General features: G+C 43.0%; 1 protein-coding gene across 15 annotated transcripts in view; it reads right to left on the reverse strand.

The window, feature by feature from the left end:
- Nucleotides 1–21,125, reverse strand: part of RASAL2 (RAS protein activator like 2) — a 566,253-nt gene that overhangs the window by 79,978 nt on the left and 465,150 nt on the right. For all 15 annotated transcript variants that reach the window (XM_072998184.2, XM_078392382.1, XM_072998190.2 and 12 more), the window contains one exon: nt 8,156–8,254. In XM_072998184.2, coding sequence (XP_072854285.1) covers nt 8,156–8,254 — 99 coding nt within the window. The remainder of the gene's footprint in view (nt 1–8,155; nt 8,255–21,125) is intronic.

Genomic DNA, 21,125 nt, shown 5'->3' on the forward strand with positions numbered 1-21,125 from the left:
GGACAGGAATGGGCGAATTCAATTCAGATGATTATCATATCTACTATTGTGGGCAAGAATCCCATAGAAGGAATGGAGTAGCCCTCATAGTCAACAAAAGAGTGGGAAAAGCTGTAATGGATATAATCTAAAAAATGATAGATTGATGTCAATACGAATCCAAGGCAGACCTTTCAACATCACAGTCATTCAAGTTTATGCACCAACTGTGATGAAATGTGTTTTTATGGGTAAGCCTGTCTCAATAGAATCCATTTTAAATTAGGATTTCTGTGTAGTTTCTGAGATGAGCCACAGCGGCTATCTCTTATCTAGTTACTAAGGAGAAACATTCCTGGTAGCCAAAGCATTTCTGTAGCTCTCGTGGGAATATGGGGCGTGACCTGTCCAGAAGTTTCTTGCCCTTGGGAACTCTGGGAAGAAGAAGCAACGGAGGAGAAGAGAAAGTGGAGTGTGTTCCATCATGGGTTACAAATAGTTTCCTCTGCCATGGACTGAGGGGAAACACCGGGATTGCATCTACATCAGCTTGTGAACCCAGGACACGTGAGATGGACTGTGTTACTCTTTATATTAGTTAGCATAGTTTCATTTCTTTATTTTTCTAGCTGGAGTGGGGGAGGAAGTATCTGTGCCTTGTATTGAAAATGTACCAACTAAACATTTGGTTTATTTACTTTTAATAAAACAGTAATGATTGATTTCTGTCTAGAAGCATTGTTTCTTGTTCAGACTAGCTGATGAATATTAATTGGCCTTATTTGTTCGCTACCAAAGATCTCTAGAGCCCAGATTAATCTGAGTATATCTCATGGTTATGTCTGTGTTGGCTATTTAGCTTAAAAAAGGAGTGTGGCTTTTGGAGAAGAAGGAATAGACAAGACCCGGCTGAGATCCCCTGGGCTCTACTCAGCAGTACTGTGGTTTGTCTGTCTTTCGTATCCATCCCATTCTCCGGAACCCCCCGAAAGTCTCCTTGGAGATATGGGCGGTGTTCTCGCACCAACCACCATTGCTGAGGAGACGGAAACTGAACAATTTTATGAAGATTTACAACACCTTCTAGAACTGACACCAAAGAAAGATGTTCTTCTCATGATAGGGGACTGGAAATCTAAAGTAGGGAGTGAAGAGATAAAAGGAATAACAGGGAAGTTTGGCTTTGGAGTTCAGAACGAAGCAGGGCAAAGGCTAATAGAGTTTTGTCAACAGCACAAGCTGGTCACCACAAACACTCTTTTCCAACAACACAAGAGGCGACTCTATACATGGAAATCACCAGATGGGCAATATCGAAATCAGATTGATTATATTCTCTTGCAGCCAAAGATGGAGAAGCTCTATACAGTCAGCAAAAACAAGACCTGAAGCTGATAGTGGCTCTGATCATTAGCTTCTCATAGCAAAATTCAAGATTAAACTGAAGAGAGTAGGAAAAACTACTGGGCTACTCAGGTATAATCTAAACCAAATCCCTTATGAATACACAGTGGAAGTAAAGAACAGATTTAAGGAACTCGATTTGGTGGACAGAGTGCCTGAAGAACTTTGGATAGAGGCTCGTAACATTGTACAGGGGGCAGCAACGAAAACCATCCCAAAGAAAAGGAAATGCAAGAAAGCAAAGTGGCTGTCCAATGAGGCTTTAGAAATAGCAGAGAGGAGAAGGGAAACAAAATGCAAGGGAGATAGGGAAAGTTACAGAAAATTGAATGCAGACTTCCAAAGAATAGCAAGGAGAGAAAAGAGGGCCTTCTTAAATGAACAATGCAAAGAAATAGAGGAAAATAACAGAAAAGGAAAAACCAGATATCTGTTCAGGAAAATTGGAGATATTAGAGGAATATTTTGTGCAAAGATGGCCATGATAAAGGAGTAAAATGGGAGGGACCTAACAGAAGCAGAAGACATCAAGAAGAGGTGGCAAGAATACACAGAGGAATTATATCAGAAAGATTTGAATATCCCGGACAACCCAGACAATGTAGTTGCTGACCTTGAGCCAGACATCCTGGAGAGTGAAGTCAAGTGGGCCTTAGAAAGCCTGGCTAACAAGGCCAGTGGAGGTGATGGCATTCCAGTTGAACTATTTAAAATCTTAAAAGATGACGCTGTTAAGGTGCTACATTCGGAGACTTCCGGCTTGACGTCGCGACGAGACAGCAGCAGGAGGACAGAGCTCTGCCTCCTAGGCTGAATTCTGACCTGTTTGGGACATCGCAGGGTGTCAGAACCACCCCGGAGGGGTGGTGAACTGGGGGGGGGGAAACCTGCTGATCAAGGGGTGGCGGCGGCCACCCCCGTTTGATCCAGGAAACTCCCTAATCAGCCAACGGGCAGAAACAAGCAGCTTAGGCTTGCTTGAAAGTCGTCGGCAGCCGGCTAAAAGAGGCGAGAATCAGCTTTTTGGCATCGTTGTTTACCATCGGGTGAGATATATTTTTACAACTAATTGCTCATGTAGCCCTGGAGATTTTTATATATGGAAAAAAAATCGCTATCTATCTCCGTAACTACAAAGCGTCAAAAATCTGGTGAGAGGGATAGCTTAAAGATTATGGAACATATTTTTAAAGATTATGGAACATATTCATTCAATAAATTTAAAACATACTTTAAGAATATTACAATTTGGCGTTACAAAGCTTAAGAAACTTTTCTGTAAATCTGGACCTTGTTTTGACTATTTGAAGTCTTTTGGCATGGAGCCCAGAAGGAGTGACCTTGACTACAGTGTTGTTGCTTAAAGCCTCAGAATCTGTTTACTTCTTTTTGACTTTTTTTTCTGTGTCTGGCTGGACAAATTAACCCTAGAGTGGACCATTTAAAAAAAACTGTGCTGTGGATATTCGTAAACCTGTGGAATTAGGCCATCAGGCCACGGATACAAATATTTGGGGATCTTGAATCTTGGCCTAAACACTTGGGCAGCTGGAACAGAATGGCACAACAAGGACAATTTTGGAATGAAATAAAATCTACCCTTCAAACAATATTAGAAATAGTGAGATCCCATTATCAGGAGGCAAAACTATCTAATCAACATCAGAAGAATTATAGCCCGCAAGCAACAGGGAACAACGAAGAAGTGTTTCAGATGATGTATGCCAATCAAAACAGGAGCTGGAGGAAATTAATCTAAGAGAAACATCAGTCTTGGATCAGAGGAAAAGCCTGGGAGATTCATTGAAGATAGACCGAGGACATAAAGAGTTAGTGGACATAAATCAGATGTACAAAATGGTTTCAGAGGACATGAAAGATGACAGAATGCTTAGAGACACAGAAATACTAAATGTAAAAAGAGAAATCAGAGAGAGAATTACCTAGAAAGATGAAAAAGGGGAAAACAAGGAAGGGCCCCTTAATATTGAAAATATGTATATATTTAACATTGGGAATCATTAAAGGGTATACTTTGTATATTAAAAAGGAGAATTAAATTGAAATAAGGGAGCCCTAATCAGGGAAAAGAGGTAATATGGTGGTTTTTTATTTTAGGTAAACTGAACTAGATATAAAGCTGGGTCATAGTTCTAGTTATTAGAAGACCTTGAGAAGATTATACAATATGGCCTCGTGGCGCAGTGGTTAAAACGCTGTACTGCAGCTAAAACTGTGCTCATGACCTGGGGTTCAAATCCCAGGTAGCCGGCTCAAGGTTGACTCAGCCTTCCATCCTTCCCAGGTCGGTAAAATGAGTACCCAGCTTGCTGGGGGGGGCAATGTGTAGCCTGTATAATTAAAATTGTAAACCGCCCGGAGAGTGCTTGTAGCGCTATGGGGCGGTATATAAGTCCAATAAATAAATAAATAAATAAATAAATAAATAAATACATAAATAAATATTATGATAGTAGTCATATTATATACTAAAATTTGTACATGAATGGATTGAATGTTTGAAAGATGTCTGGAATTTGGGGGGACAACTGGGAAGACCCTGAGATGTAAAAAACAAATAATTGTAAGCAAAGCATGTAACACGATGTTTGATAAGCACAATGTAGATTGAAAACTAATAAAATGTTTATTTAAAAAAGGTGCTACATTCAATATGCCAGCAAGTTTGGAAAACTCAACAGTGGCCAGAGGACTGGAAAAGATCAGTCTACATCCCAATCCCAAAGAAGGGCAGTGCCAAAGAATGCTCCAACTACCGTACAATTGCACTCATTTCACACGCTAGCAAGGTTATGCTCAAAATCCTACAAGGTAGGCTTCAGCAGTATGTGGACCAAGAACTCCCAGTACAAGCTGGATTCCGAAGGGGCAGAGGAATTAGAGACCAAATTGCTAACATGCGCTGGATTATGGAGAAAGCCAGAGAGTTCCAGAAAAATATCTACTTCTGCTTCATTCACTATGCAAAAGCCTTTGACTGTGTGGACCACAGCAAACTATGGCAAGTCCTTAAAGAAATGGGAGTGCCTGAACACCGTACGTATCTACTGAGAAACCTATATGTGGGACAGGAAGCAACAGTTAGAACTGGATATGGAACAACTGAATGGTTCAAAATTGGGAAAGGAGTACGACAAGGCTGTATATTGTCCCCCAGCTTATTTAACTTGTATGCAGAATACATCATGCGGAAGGCTGGACTGGAGGAATCCCGAACCGGAATTAAGACTGCCGGAAGAAATATCAACAACCACCGATATGCAGATGATACCACTCTGATGGCAGAAAGTGAGGAGGAATTAAAGAACGTGGTAATGAGGGTGAAAGAGGAGAGTGCAAAAAATGGCTTGAAACTCAACATAAAAAAAAACTAAGATCATGGCCACCGGTCCCATCACCTCCTGGGAAATAGAAGGGCAAGATATGGAGGCAGTGACAGATTTAACTTTCTTGGGCACCATGATCACTGCAGATGAAGACAGCAGCCACGAAATTAAAAGACTTCTGCTTCTTGGGAGGAAAGCGATGACAAACCTTGACAGCATCTTAAAAAGCAGAGACATCACCTTGCCAACAAAAGTCCGAATAGTCAAAGCTATGGTTTTTCCTGTCGTGATGTATGGAAGGGAGAGCTGGACCATAAACACAGCTGACCACTGAAGAATTGATGCCTTTGAATTGTGCTGCTGGAGGAGGCTCTTGAGAGTCCCCTGGACTGCAAGCAGAACAAATCTATCAATTCTTAAGGAAATCAAACCTGAGTGCTCACTGGAAGGACAGATCCTGAAGCAGAGGCTCCAGTATTTAGGCCATCTCATGAGAAGAGAAGACTCCCTGGAAAAGACATTGATGTTAGGAAAGTGTGAAGGCAAGAGGAGAAGGGGACAACAGGATGAGATGGTTAGACAGTGTCTGCGAAGCAACCAACATGAATTTGACACAACTACGGGAGGCAATGGAAGATAGGAGGGCCTGGCGTGCTCTGGTCCATGGGGTTACGAAGAATCAGACATGACTAAACGACTAAACAACAACGACAAGTGCTGCACCCAGCGTTCCATCTGCTGTGCTCGGTCCTGGATGATCATGCCTGTAGCAGACTTCAAGGGAGCAGATTTCTTCTGTATTGGACCTAAAGCCTGCTTGATATCATCATACATTCCCTTGATGTTACCTGTGTCCGCTGCTATCTGTATCCGAGAACAGAGCTGAAGCCAATAATCACTGGAACATCTCCTGACAGTCTGTTGGACTTTGCTACGAGCAGCTCGAAGAGCCTGCAAGTTGTACTCACTGCTTCGAACCAGTCGGATGTCTTTTTGGTCTTCTTGCCAAATGTGGACAAGGCAGTGTTATAAACAGCGTTCTTGAAATGTTCCCATCGTTCAGGCGCATTTGCATCAACCGGGCCTGGAAGGGTTTCCTGAAGCGCTTGGGCAAATTCCTCCACTTTTCTTTGATTGCGAATCTTGTTGATGTCAATACGTGGTCTTCCTTCCTTTTTAGTGTGATACAATCACTTTGTTTGCAGTTTTATTCTGCTACACACCAGGGAGTGATCAGTATCACAATCAGCACCCTGGTAACTGCGTGTGATCGTAATACTAGGAAGGCTAGAACGTCTAGTGAGGATCAAATCAAGCTGATGCCAATGCTTCCATCTTGGATGTCTCCAGGAAACTCTGTGTTGAGGCTTTGTATTAAAGAACGTGTTGGTGACACAAAGACCACAATAACAGCAAAGCTCCAGCAACTGTTGGCCATTTTCATTCATCTTCCCAATGCTAAAATGGCCTAGACAGGTGGGCCAAGAGTTGTGATCAGCACCAACTCTAGCGTTAAAGTCTCCGAGAATGAACAGCGGCTCTCTCTCAGGGGCTTTTTTGATAGTAGCCGCCAAATCGTCATAGAATTTGTCTTTGACTTCTGTTGTGGATGACAGTGTTGGTGCATATGCACTGATGAGGGTGACCAGTCCCACTGATGAGTGGAGCTGCAGAGACAGGATTCTTTCACTCCCCACAGTAGGTGGAACAATGGATCTCAGCAGAGTATTTCTGACCACAAAGCCAACACCATATTCCCTGGTCTCATTCAATAGTTTTCCACGCCAGAATGAGAAGTTTTTTTCTTTGACAGATCCCATGTCTGGCAATCTCATCTCTTGCAGGGTAACAATGTCCATCTGCAGTCTACTCAGTTCGATGTCGATGACAGCTGTCTTGCGCACGTTGTCTATTTCCTGCAGGTTGTCAGAAAAGCTAGGGGTCATTGTCCGAACATTCCAGGTGCCCAACTTTAGGGCAGATGTTTTCTTCTGATTGTTGCATGGTGTAGGGTTATTGATCTGCTTTTCAGCTCTCCCACCATCAGAAGTAGCCCCTGGCATCATGCTCTATGCCAATCGAGCAAGACTTATAACCAGTAACTGCTAGTTCCTGTGTTATTTCACACGAAGCCTGGGTAGAATAATATGGAGGATAGGCTGTTACCCAAGCAGCAAATCCCCCCTCTCCACGTCACTGAAATAGTCCAATGGAAAGGCAAGAGCCAATACAACTGGTTCCAGCGATGTCGCAGGAGTTGGCAGAACAACATGAACTGTCTACGGGACTCCTGCTCCGGATTTTGCCTCGAGGTTAACTCCTGAAGCCTTTTCCATCAGTGGATAAGGCAGTGGAGGTTTGAAATCAGAGTTTTCCTTCTCCTAGAGGGGCTGCCTTACATGGCTGACGAGTCCCACCTACCCGGGTTAATAATATGTACCTACCAATGGGTTTCACCTAATTAGTCCACCTTAAACTGTGCATCCTGTCACATCTGCCATACACCCATATCCCATATGCTTTGAAGATGTGGGGTATTGTTTGTTGTACATGTGCATAAATGCTATATATATGTCCTGGTTCACATGTTCTGTAATACATGTGTGTTGTAAATGTCAAGATTTTCATTATGCACATAAGACACAACAGTGTTGCCTGGTTGCAGATACTGGATTTCTGGCTGGAAGTTATGATGATCCAGCTTTCTTTCTTTTTAATTGCCTGCCAAGTGCAATGGCTTGTTTTATGAGGTCTTTTATCTCTGGTTTCCATATGTGTAATAAATGCATGGCTCAAACTAATCTCCCTGTGCAAAGTGAGTCCCCCCAGGAAAGTGATCTTTAGCAGCTGGCTTGGGGAAACCCAATCTTCACTGAACTTGGAGGGATTGTAGAGGAGATTTGAGTGGGGGGGGGCTGATTTTGGTGTCTCTAGGTGCCTGGGGGGTGTTTTATAGCCAAATGAATCAATGAATCAAAATTTACTAAAAATTCATTGATTCATATTCATCAGGGATTGATTCATACAAGTTCTGAGCTCTGGTCAACATTTTTTGTAAATTAAAACTTTGAAATTCAGGATTATTAGCACTTTGGCATTTCGGTAAAGAACAAAGGAGCTTTTGAATACTTAGGTACTTTTTTAAACAAGTCAGACAATGAGAAGCATCCTAGAAAAGAGGGTACTTAACAAGGGTGACAGAAGACCATTCATATCTATAACACTTTTGTATAAAGCTCAGCAGAATGTAATTTGGTGTTATTGTGCCATTTCCTCTGGGACAGCTATACTGTTGCCATCAACCTAATTAAATGGGAGTGCTTATTTTTGGGGAAGAGTTTGATATATTGCTTGGCCAAGAATGCTATTACTCAGGGTGCATTTTACTAATGGATGCTTTTCTGAGGCTTCACCTTAAATAGTACCTTGTTAGGTTGGATTGCCCTGCGCAGGTTTTCCATCCATTTGTCTCTTTCGGCAGCAGAAGAACAGCTGAAGCATTTGCTGCCACTGGAATAAGTTACCTAAAATATAGAAGAAAAGTTAGGATCAACCTAGGTAATGACTTGAGGTAACCATTTGTACAACAGAGCATAGAATAAACACAATGAACGGCATACAAGCAAACAAGTAAACATGCTAGAATCTTGCCAATGCTAAATTAAATGAATTTAATGTACATACATAGATCTCTGTCTTGCACACACACAAGATGTTTAGACAATTCAATGATGGCAGGTTTTGGAGAAACAGCTAACTAAAAGGCCCAGACTTCAGGAAGGATAAAATGCCACACATCATATTTAAAAACTCTGTTTATTTGTCTTCTTGCAATAATTTACAGGTTTCAGAGATTTTGCTTGATAAGATCCCTCTAGGTTTGTCTTCAAGGGCAAAATATCAACCACCATGTCTAGAAAACTGTGCACATTTCCCAGTTGTCATAATTTACACTAGACGTCTGTTTCAATTCTTAAATGACAAGCTTCTGAATGACAGAATTCTCATGTAATATTTTCTTAGGATATTGAAAAAGAGCACTGTTACTGTACCTATTTGGAATCTATTAACTGCAGCTGAAATGTTAATAGCCATTAAATGTGTGATACTAAATCTCCTACTCTCAAAGATTTGGAATGTAGCCACAAAGACTACTAAAATATATCTACCTAAAAGACAGTAAATAGCATTGTGAAAAAAAGAGAAAATGTTCAATTATTGGTCTGTTTACAATGAACCCTCAACTTACGGAATTAATTTGTATTGGAACAGTGGCTGCAGATCGAAAAGTCTGTAAGTTGAGGCTCCATTGATGTACAATGCATTGAAAACCGATTAATCCGTAACCGGCCGTTTTTGTTCCATTCTGAGTTTTTTCCCCGGTCTGTAGGTTGATTGTCCAGCTGCAAGTCGAACCTAAATTTTGCAGCCAGAGAAGTCTGTAACTCGAAAAGTCTGTAAGTGGAGCCATCTGTAACTTGAGGGTCCACTGTATTGCTTTTTGCTGTGTAGTTTTTTGAATTTACTGTACAAATACAGGTTTTTCTTCTTCCTGGTAGATATGACTTCTATATATTAAAATAATGCTGCTGAATCAGCATTTACTGTAAACTACGTGAGCACATGTTTATATTCCACTGAAGGTAGAATATAAATGTAGTTTGAAAATAAGTTAATACAATGAAAATAAATTTTAAAAAGTAAATAAACCCATTAAATAAAATTAACATTGAAAGTAGAGTGAAAATTTATAGCTGAAATCCATCAGCATAACTTAACATCATATAAAATGTGGCATTTTTTAAAATAAAAATTTCCAATCCCTGATCGGAATTCCAATCTCCCACAGGGGACTGTGGAAGAAAATAGAGAGATTACCTACCTGTAACTCTGGTTCTTCGAGTGGTACTCTGTGAATTCACACTAATAGATTAACTCTGTGCTGGTGCAGAGATCTCTGGAATATTCTAGAGCTTTCTGCTAATCTAAGTAGGACTGCCCCCTCCCATCTATGAGGTCTGCCCGCCCTCCGGGTACCTCAGTTCTCAAGGTAGTCCACCTGTGCATAATTAATGAAAGAGTGATGGACAGAGGGGAGGATGGGCGGGAAGTGTGAATTCACAGAGTACCACTCGAAGAACCAGAGTTACAGGTAGGTAACCTCTCTTCTTCATGGGCTCTGGGAATGCAGACTAATGGGTGACTGACCAGCTTACCTCAGAGGTGGAGGGACATCACGACATGATTGAGGACAGCATAGCCCAACCAAAGGAGGCATCAGCCTTGGCCCTCACGTCCATTCTTTAGTAGGCAGTGAATGTGGATGGCGAGGACAACGTGGCAGCTTTGCAAATGGAGCTCCACGAAGGAAAGCTGCAGAGGTAGCAGTGGCTCTAGTAGAATGAGCTTTGATGCCATCAGGTAATGCTCTCTTGGCAATTTGGTACACTAGCTTAATAGTGGAGACCAACCACCTCGAAATAGTCTGTGAAGATACATGGGATCCTCTGTGAGGAGGGTGCGGCGAGACAAAGAGTCTTTTAGACTTTCTGAAAGAGGCCGTTCTGGAGAGGTAGAAGGATAGGGCCCTCTTTACATCTAGTGAATGTAATGACCTTTCAAGGTCCATTGATGGGGACAGAAAAAACGTGGGGAGAATAATAGGCTGTGACAGATGGAACGTTGACACCACCTTAGGCAAGAATGAGACGTCCAGGAATAAAGTGACCTTTTTGGGGTGGAACTGGAGAAAGGGTGGGTCAGTCCACAACACGGCCAGTTCTGAAGCTCTACGTGCAGAGGTTATGGTGACAAGAAACAGTGTCTTCAGTGAGAGAAGGTATTCCAATGCAGTTGCCAGTGGCTCGAAAGGAGGATGAGAGAGGCAGTGCAGCACTAGAGGAAGAGACCACTGCGGAGGTGGTGAAGGAGCAGGAGGGCACATGTTGGCAATACCTCGCAAGAACTGCTTGAGTTTTGGGTGACGGAAGAGCATGGAGGTGTCTGAGGTGTGTGGTTGATGAGCGATGATTGTAAAGAGGTAGATTTTCAAAGTTGAAAGAGAGAGGTGATTATGAAAATTGTGGGATAGAAACTCGAGAATAGTGTCAAGGTTCATAGATGAGGTTGGTAAATTGAGTTGTGTAGCAAATTTTTTGAAGCTAGACCACTTGCAGGAGTACAGCCTAGTTGTAGAAGGCTTACGTGCATGAGCCAGGATTTCATTTACGGAGGCAAGATCCTCCAAGCTGTGAGGTTGAGGGTCCGTATGTCTGGGTGGTGAGTTTGGCAATGGTGTGACAGTAGGTGCAGGACCGGTGGCAATCGGAAGAGGCCGCTGCTCAGTGCTTTGAGGAGTGTGAACCACGGCTGCCTGGGCCACCATGGGGCAATCAGGATCATGTAGGCGTGGTTCAGCCTGATTTTAGCTATGGTGTGCAGAAGGAATGGGAAGGGAGGGAACATGTAATCGAGGCATTTGGACCAATCTGCCATCAGAGCATCTTCCATGGATCCGCATCAGACTCCTCCTCTGGAGTAAAAGATGTCACATTTGGTATTGCTGGGGGTCGCAAACATGGCGATGTTGAGAGTTCCCCAGCGTTTACACAGGTTGAGGTATGTCGTGTGGTCTAGCGACCATTCGTGCATGTGGATTCTCAGACGACTAAGTTCATCTGCCACCGTACTGCCATGCGTGGCTATATAGACTGCCATGGGAAAGACGTGGCACTCCAAACACCATTCCCATATTTGAACAGTTAGATAAAGGAGGGGAAGGGAGCAGGTGCCTCCCTGTTTGTTGAGGTAAGAGGGAGCTGTTGTGTTGTCTGTAGTGATTTGTACGACAATGCCCACGATGAGTGATTTGAAGGCTTTGAGAGCTTTGAAAATGGCAAGAAGCTCTAGTTTGTTTATGTGGAGCATTTGTTCCTTGAGTGACCACTGGTCATGGATCTTTAGTTCGTTGCAGTGAGTGCCCCATCCTGTGGTGCCGGCGTCTGTCACAGTTTGAGTTGTGGGTTGTAGAGGGGAGAAGGAGCGACCCATGAGGAGGTTGCATGGTGTGTCCCACCAGCGAAGTTGGGAAGAGTTCTGTAGTTCCTCACAGAAGTCTGTCATGGGCTTGAAGAGGGTGAGGAACCAGGATCAAAAGGAGTGAAGTTTCAATCTGGCTTGGAGAATGGTAGAAGTTGTTGAGGCCATTAGGCTCAGAAGACGTTGGGCGGCGTGGGCCTTGACGAGAGCGTATGGGTGGAATTGGTGTGGTAGGGTGTGGATTTTTATGAGTCTTTCGTGGGGAAGAAAGGCTCTTGCCCGTGTGGAATCTAACTCGGCACCGATGTAGGTAATGCACTGGGTGGGCGCAAGAACGGACTTTTGCTCGTTGATTCTGAGATCCAGATCCGCCAGGAGGGAAAGAGTGACGTGAATGTCCTTTAAGGCTTGTGAGGGGGATGGAGTGACCACTAGCCAGTCGTCTATATAAGGAAAGGCTGTAACTCCCAGAGTATGGAGGCGCACTGCCACAGGAGTCATGTACTTTGTAAATACAGTGGTGCCCCGCATAGCGACGTTAATCCGTTCCAGGATTAACGTCGCTATCCAGAAACATCGCTATATGGAACGTAAAACCCCATAAGAATGCATTAAACGGAGTTTAATGCATTCCTATGGGGGGAAAACTCACCGGTAAGCGAAGATTCCCCATCCGGCTGCCATTTTCGCCACCTTGGTAAGCGAGGGCAGGGTGCAAAAACGCTGCGGGTGGCCATTTTCTGCACCCGCTGGCCATTTTGGAACCGCTGACCAGCTGTTTTCTAAACATCGCAATGCAAAGATCGGTAAGTGAAACGCTTAACGATCTTCGCATTGCGATGTTTTGCAACTTAAAACATCGCAATGCGATCACATTAGCGATCGCAAAAAAAGTGTTGCTATGCAGATTCGTCGTTAAATGGTGGGCTCGTTAAGCGAGGCACCACTGTACTCTTGGCACCGTAGAGAGGCTGAAGGGGAGGGCTTTGAATTTGAAGGTGTGTTCTCCTATGGCAAACCACAGGTATTTTCAATGCTGGTGGCGTATAGTAATATGAAAGTACGTGTCGCTGAGATCTATGACAGCGAACTAATCGCCTTCTTGAAGTATGGGCAATATTTGTTCTAGCGTGACCATCCGGAAACATCTGGAATAGATGTAATAGTTGAGATCCCTTAGGTCGAGGATGGGTCTCAATCCCCTGTCTTTTTTCAGGATGGTAAAGTACCGAGAGAAGAAACCTGGGTGGTCTACTATGATGGTGACGGGTGAAATAGCGTCCTTTGAGATCAGGGACCGGATCTTTTGGTGAAGGGTATCGGATGGAGACGTTATGATGAAGTTGTGAGGTGGTTAGTGTGTGAATTCTATGGCATAGCCAATGGCTACGATGATGGAAGTCCAGACTGGGAGGTGTGGGGATAACCTGGTGGTGGGTACAGGAGGAAGGTAAGTGGGGCGGATCTGAGTCAAGGTGAAGTCAAAGGCTCTGTTTTTGTTTCTTCTCCAGATGACAGAAAGATTGTTTGGGCCTCTGTTGCTGCATAGTATTCCTTTGTTGGAAAGAAGTGGCAGCGTGTGTAGATTGTCTATCATAGTATGGCCTTGATTGTTGGTATTGGTAAGGACGATGCCATTGTGTTCTGTATGGTCAATATTGTTGCTGAGTGTTGTATGATCGCGATGTCTTTTAAAATGTTTGCAAGTTTTCCAGTATGTCATCGGTTTTGTCATCGAAAAGGCCAGAGCCATTGAACAGTAAGTCTTCGATCCGCATTCTAACGTCATCTGGTATTTGCGCAGATTTGAGCCAGGCATACCTGTGGAGGGCTATTGCCTCTATCAGTTGTCTGGCTGAGGAATTGATAATGTGTTTAGCTGTTATCCTCTCCTGGCGAGCAAGAGCCATGGCTTCTTGGTGATATGCCAGTCCTCATGTCTTGTATTCACCAGAGGCCGACTGGCAAGATGGGAGGGCCTTGGACCATAGATGGCAATGGTACGCTCCCATTGCCGCAATGTAGTTGGCAGCACGAAGGTTGAATGAGGCAAATGAGTAAACCCGATGAACTGCAACATCAAGTTTCCCCGCGTCCTTGTTATTGGGAGTCTTGGAGGAATGGCTGTGTAGTCTACTCTGACTCGTGTCTACAATGAGTGAATTGGGTAGCAGGTGTTTATAGAGGAACATGGTATCATTCCCATGAGTCATGTAAAAGTTTTCCACCTTGCGCAACATTTGCGGGATGGAAGATGGTTTAGACCATGTCTCCTTGGTAAGTTTGAGAAGTGATGCTATGAAAGTCATACTTGGAGGAAGAGACTGCTGGTTATTGATATCCTTGTAAACCTTGTCAGTCTGAAGCAGAGGAGGTTGTTTGACGTCTAGGTCAAGTGATTTGGCAACTCATAGTATGAGCTGTGAGTAGGATGAAAAATCATCTGAAAGGGACAGTTCATTGTGATTGCTGCCAGAGTCTAGTGTTGGGAGGTTTGGGATGCACCCTTGGTCTGGTAGTGAAAGAGAAGAGTGCGATGAAATACAACATGAAGAGGGAGCAGGAGAAGAGGGCCCATAGAAGGGAGACGGTGAAACAGGTGCAGCATGAAGAGATTTAGAGGAAGACGGTACCGGAGCCATGGGCATTTGGTGAGCTTGCGGTGGTAGATGCTGACTTGGTACCAGCGTCTGTTTGTGATGTCCTTTGGATGGTTGATTGGTACCCATGGCCAGAGGTTGGGGGCCTGAGTAGGTCGTAGTGGACTGTACCAACTTTTGTGGTAATGGTACCGAAGTTCAAGGCCTCTTTGGTGGTGCGGTATGGGACTTGGCAACGTCTGCATGTCTTTTTCTGGAGGTACGAGATGGTACCGGTGATTCTGGTACCGAGTCAACCTCTGATGAGGACCGAGAATGGTAGTCGTCTTGGTACCGATGTCTGTACTGTGAACAGACGGATGAGGATGAAGTGTCCATATCGTAATAATATCGGTGTCGATAACGGCAGTCCCTGTAGTAATCGGATTCGGAGGGATGGTATCGATGAGACCGGAATCGGGATCATTTGTAGATAGGGTCATAATACTCTCTGGGTTGGTAGAGTTTGGCCCTCTATGCTTGTGACTGCAGGATAGTTCCCGGGATGGAAGCGATCCAGTAGGTGTAGTGGGTCTATCCAGATTGGTACCTTGGGAGGTATGCCACTCCTTCCTTTGCCTCTTACATGGTAGAGGACATTGCAGTACCGTAGAGGCCAAATCTGACTCGCCCACAGATGTGGAGCGATGGGTCAAAGGTGGGCTCAAATGCGGAGACAATGGTACCATGGTCAAATCCGCCTCGAAAGGTGAAACCGGGAGTTGAGCCAGCGGAAGAGATTCAGGTTGAGCAGATGGGATCAGCGCATCCTCTGAAGAGTTGACGCGGATCGTAGATTGATCCTGGGGTGGCTCGCACCTGAGATTTTTTCTTCTTCTTCTGTTTTGTAGAGTCAGAAGGAGGGATGGATGGTGGTGCCAAAGCTGGTTTGGCGGATAGGTGTGCCTTAGATTTGCGCTTTGGTCTGAGAGAAGGCTTGGAAGGATACAGAGAAGTAGTAGCCAAAGTGGAAGGGTGTGAAGGGGGCTCAGCAGTAGATGGAGTGTCCATGGGCGGAGGGTGAAGGGATTTTTTCCCAAAGATAGGATCGTAAACCTTGCTCTCTTAGTTTCAGAGCCTGCTTCGTAAAGTTTTTACAAAACTGGCAGGAGGAAGTCTGATGGGTTTCCCCCAGGCAGAAAAGGCAGTATCTGACCATCTGAGAGAGAGATCTTATTGAAGCACTTGACACACTTAAACGGGGGAGGCTTCTTTGTCATAAATGGTGGGAAGGGGGAAAAACAAGGGGAAAGGAGTAAGGGAAGGGGGGCATTGAAATAGTCTCTTACTGTTAGTGATGAGAGGAGAAAATTGTCCTAAGAGAAAAATTGTTCTTTTATAGTAATCGTAACAGCAAAAGAGGAGCAGCTCTAAGGAGGAGACCTTATGCAGTGGTGGTAAAAAAGAACTGAGGTGCCTGGAGGACGAGCAGACCTCATGGATGGGAGGGGGCAATCCTATTTAGATTAGCATAAAGCTCTAGAATATTCCAGAGATCTCTGCGCAGGCACAGAGTTAACCCATTAGTGTGCATTCACAGAGACCACGAAGAAGAAATTTAATTTCGGAGAATCTCCATTATCGATAAAACCACTCTGCAGAGGTGATTTTCTGAAATTATAAACCTCTCTACTATCTTTTGATTCCTGACTCCAGGAGAGCATAACTGGCAAATAAAGCTCAAGGCAGACCCAGGGAGCTTGTGACAATAGCTTGCAAACAGGAGAGCAAACAGGGAGTTTCCCGTGGGAGAGACAAGAAGGAGACCAAGGAGACAAAGACAGAGAGGTAAGTGGATTTTTCTCTAGAGTAACACCAAGAAAGGGCCTGAAGTAACTCCCAGGAATTGCCCAGACAGAAGCACCACATACTCTACTTGAAAAGCAGCGTGCTTAGTAGAACAGGAAGGGGTGTGTCCTTAATAGGAAGAGCTGTGTGATTGGCCTAACAGAAAGGGGAGTGTCCTGATTACTGCTGACTCAGGGAGCTTGCGACCAGAGCTTGCAAACAGGGAGTTTGCTGCAGGAGTTCACCGGGGGAGGCCCCAAACAATTTTTTTTGTTTCTTTGGGTATACATACAACTGCATTTAAACTAACAAGACAGACAGGTATCTTAAACAAACTGTTGAAAGTAAAAAAAACTAGAAGGGATTATGGAGGATGGAGTTGTGGTTACCTACAAATTTTGTGCTATGTTTCTCTTTGTTCCTGAGTGCAAAATGCTGTATACATGTAAGAAGTGTAAACTGATGGCACTGTTGGAAGAGAAAGTCAGACTCCTGGAGCAGTGAGTAGCCACACTCAAGGCTATAAGGAAAGATGAAGCATACACTGATAGAGCTCTTGAGCAGCAGCTGTCAGAGGGGGCACTTCTGATGGAAAAAAAAAACATTGCAGTGGAGGAAAATGCTGTAGAGGCTACAAACATAATGGAGGAACCACCATGGAAAAGAATCAAAGTTAGGAACAAAAGAAGAAGACACTCTTTCCCAGTGGAACTACAAAACTGCTTTCAGTTACTTGAAGAAGAGTCTGTTGGACAGGACATAGAGGAGGACATGAGTAGGACTGAATTGCAGCAGAATACAATTGATGAACCCAAATCCTACAAAAAGAAGAAGAGGAGAGTAGTAGTAGTAGTATGGGTCTCCCTGCTACGTGGAAGTGAGATAGAAATTTGCCAGGAGGATCCATGGACTTGCCAGGTATGCTTTCTCCCAGGAGGATGGATAACGGATGCGCTGGAAGGATTGCCATTGTGATGAACTTGCTTATGAAAGTTAAATAGATTTACTTTATAGTGACAAAGTTAGTCTAGAAATCCATTTGATTACTGTGTGTAAGTTAGAGAGATGTCCAAGGTCAGTTTGCAATAGTTCTGTGCAGACCAAGGTGACCTTTATCTCGTCGCTAAGCAACTATCTTAGCCCAGACGGAGCAAGGACATAATTCTTTATTTAAGATTTATGGGACGAGAGAAGAAAGAAGAACCGGATGGGAGAGGAAAGAGAATTCCAGCACGGACGGATGAACGTCAGAAACTTTATTTTTGGAATGAACAGAAAGATTAAACCCTACCTAATAGAATCTCTAGTTTTATTGAAAATGTAGTTAGTTGTTTGTTATTTTCATTTTTGTAGAGGAATTATATCTTTTGGTGATGGCTGGGGTTTGGAAATGATTGATTATGTAAAGATGTCTTGTTTTGCTTGTTTAAACTAATTTCTTTCTAAATTCTATTTTTCTAATAAAATAAGAAAATGCTAAATGTCTGGAAGTTGGCTTCTTAGATAGACCATAAGCTACAATAGTTAATTGGCTACTTTAAATTGATGTATTTAATCAGGTCACGTTCATGCTACCAATTTGGGGTCCTACATATTAAAGAGTACTAGGATGATTAGCTCTCCTAGAACTCCTGTAAGTGTTTTGTTCTTTGTTAAATTGGATCAGACTTGGGAGAAAGAATGATTCAGCTGCCCTAGGGTAAAATTACAGGACCTGGTTTTGCCTAATAAGGAGCTGATCATTCCGGACCCTTTCTGTTCCGTGGAAAAGCAGTTTCTTCGGAAGCTTGCCTTTTCTGACAGCCATCACTCATAAAACCTACAGATTCTTGTCCACGTGGAATTAAATAACACAGCCAAGAGGAGCTACTGAGAAATCACGTCTGACTTTGAAGCTCTTAGAAGGAAACTCCAGGACTTTGGGGCCCAGATAGGCTTTTCTTCTATCCTATTGGTAAGAGGAATCAAAAGAGAAAGGAAGATCCTCTGGGTGAATGACTGGCTACAAGGGTGGTGTTAACGTGAGGTATTTGGTTTTTGGGACCACAGGCTAAGCTTCCTGGAAGAAGGACTGCTAGCAAGAGACGGCTTGCATCTAACAAGGACTGAGAATAATGTGTTTGGCCACAGCATGAAGAACTTCATCAGGAGGGATTTAAACTGAATAGGGAAGGGGGAGGGAGACGCAAGCACAGAGTTAAGGGTAAATAAAGCATTAAACACAATAAGAGGAATGGATCAAACTGATCAAAAGGGCAACAATAATAACATTAACAATAATAATCACAATAGTAAACGTAATAATCATAATAACAATAATCATAATATTCATAAAAAGGTACAAAGACAAACAGGTGACAAATCATACACCCTCCGGTGTCTGTATACAAATGCCAGGAGTATGGGAAACAAACAAGGATATGAAATTTTAATTCAGGAGGGCAAGTATGACTTGATAGGAATAACTGAAACTTGGTGGGATGATTCCCATGATAGGAATACAGCAATTGAGGGATATAAACTGATCAAAAAGATCAAAATGAGCCTCGTGGCACAGTGGTTAAAACGCTGTACTGCAGCTAAAACTGTGCTCACGACCTGGGGTTCAAATCCCAGGTAGCCGGCTCAAGGTTGACTCAGTCTTCCATCCTTCCGAGGTCGGTAAAATGAATACCCAGCTTGCTGGGGGGGGGGCAATGTGTAGCCTGTATAATTAAATTGTAAACCACCTGGAGAGTGCTTGTAGCGCTATGGGGCGGTATATAAGTCCAATAAATAAATAAATAAATAAATAAATAAACAAACAAACAAACAAATAAATAATAAAGCAGAGAGAATAAAAAAGGAGGTGGAGTTGCAGTATATATCAAAAATACACATTCCTGCAGAGAAGGGGTGGAGCCACCGGCAGCGAGAACAGGGGAATCTCAGGACTCTGAGAACCCCTGGGTTTTATTCCGAGTCAGCAGACCCCCCAAGAAAACGGGGGGGGGGCTAGTCTTCATAGGAGAGTGAAGCTGGCAGCAGAGGAGCTGAAGATGCCGGAGAAATCAGACAGCAATCTGTTTTTTTCTGAGAAGTCTCTTTCCTCAATTGCAACTGACTCGTGCTAGTCGCCATGATGAATTGGTGTGTAGCTGTCCGGAGAGGGGAGGATTTATGATTTGACTGCATGAACAGAAGTCGAATGGCTATTTTTATGGCAAGTAACAGGACCAGATGTTTTTGTTTCTCTTTGGAAAGTTTGATTGTTGAGACGACCTCCTATGCGGCAGGAAATCTCGGCAAACTTTGGAGGCTTTACTTTCTACCCCATAACTGGTTAGAATTGAGAACTGAGAAAGTGAAACTTGTCTTCTCCACCCTAACCCCCCCTCCTAAGGTTTGGCTTTTTGTAAATTAGCAGTTTGAGAATCCTGAATGACTATGAACAGCTTATCTCTAAGGAACCCTACTCTGAGCCATAAAGGAGGGTTACAAATTAAATGCTGTAGTCATTTTTATGACCAGAGTGTTCTCCGTAAGACTCTGAATCAGTTCTGGACGAGGAGCGAGGGGGAAAGCTGTTGTTTGACTCTCATGGTTCTCTTATGGTTTTTGATGAAAATTTAAGGGCGACGTGTCACTGAGTCTGTGAAATGGCGGCCTCTATGATAAGTTGCCTCCATGAATTTGAGTCTAATCTCATCAACCATCTCAAAGCTCAAGTTTTAGAATTGGAGATAGATATCAAAGCAATATTTCTTGGCTTGGACACTAAAATAGAGAAAGCAAACAAACAGACTGTATTCACTGAACCACCTGAACAATTATCATAGTCAGAGACAGAGGGAGAGACCATCATTCCCGAGGAGAAGACGGGAGATGAAACAATTGACTACTTTGAACTAATTGAACAACGACCGCCGGAGAGCCGGAGAGAGACTTTTCTTTAAAAAAAAAAAGCAGAATGAAACACTTAAAAAGGAGGAAAGGAGGGGTGGAGAGAAGGTGGGAAAGCACATGGTTTTTATCCTGATGGAAAATGATGTTAAAGGGAAGACGGAGTGAGATTAGAGGCAGAAATTTATGGTCAGAGGTCGAAAAGATCTGTTTTGCTCAGAAATCAAGATACAGATTATATTGAGAGGATATTAATAGATCGCATAGAAAATCCCTTAAGGAAATTTCATAGATGGCATTTTAAAACTGGTAAAAGAGGAGTAACAAATCAATTTTGGAAGTACGACACTGGAGTCAAGAAGTAAAACTGAAGGGGGGGAAGTAACCTGCGGACTAAATGATAATTTTTTGGGTTTTTTGATATATATATAATCACACAGAAAACAATATAAGTAATTTACACCATGAGCAATTTTGGCTAGATGGGAAGCTAAAGGGTAGATAAACATATGTAGCTATAAATTTTATAAAGTCTAGTGAATAATAAGAATAATAGATGCTTTGGTGTTTATGATATATGTCTAGAGCTTAAATATGAGTGAATTACTATATTGATTATATAGGCAAGATTAGATATACAATGTTCTTCTTACCTGTAAAAGTGGGTAATGTATTAAGAAAATGTATTAAGCGGGCCTAGAGCTTCTGTGTGGTGAGGTGTGTGTGGTTAAGCTACTTTTATGATGAAATTAGAATTGTTGATGATAAGTATTGGATAGAAGGATATGCAGATGAAAGAATCTATAGAGATTTTACATCCCTGGTTCACACGTGGAGCAAAGAAATATAACGAAAATGGGAAAAGTACTTGCTGAATGTCTTAAATGGTTTGATAAGTACAGGTAATGCCTAAACTAGATTACATATTCTGACCACAATTGTTTAGAAGGTACTGATGACAAGCCAGAAACATGAGGATATTAAGTACTGTAATTAATGAACTACAGTTGGTTTATGCAATTAAGAGTGGCTTGAATATAAGATCAAT

This window comes from Pogona vitticeps, chromosome 4 (genome assembly GCF_051106095.1).
Source record: "Pogona vitticeps strain Pit_001003342236 chromosome 4, PviZW2.1, whole genome shotgun sequence".
Taxonomy (NCBI): Eukaryota; Metazoa; Chordata; class Lepidosauria; order Squamata; family Agamidae; genus Pogona; species Pogona vitticeps.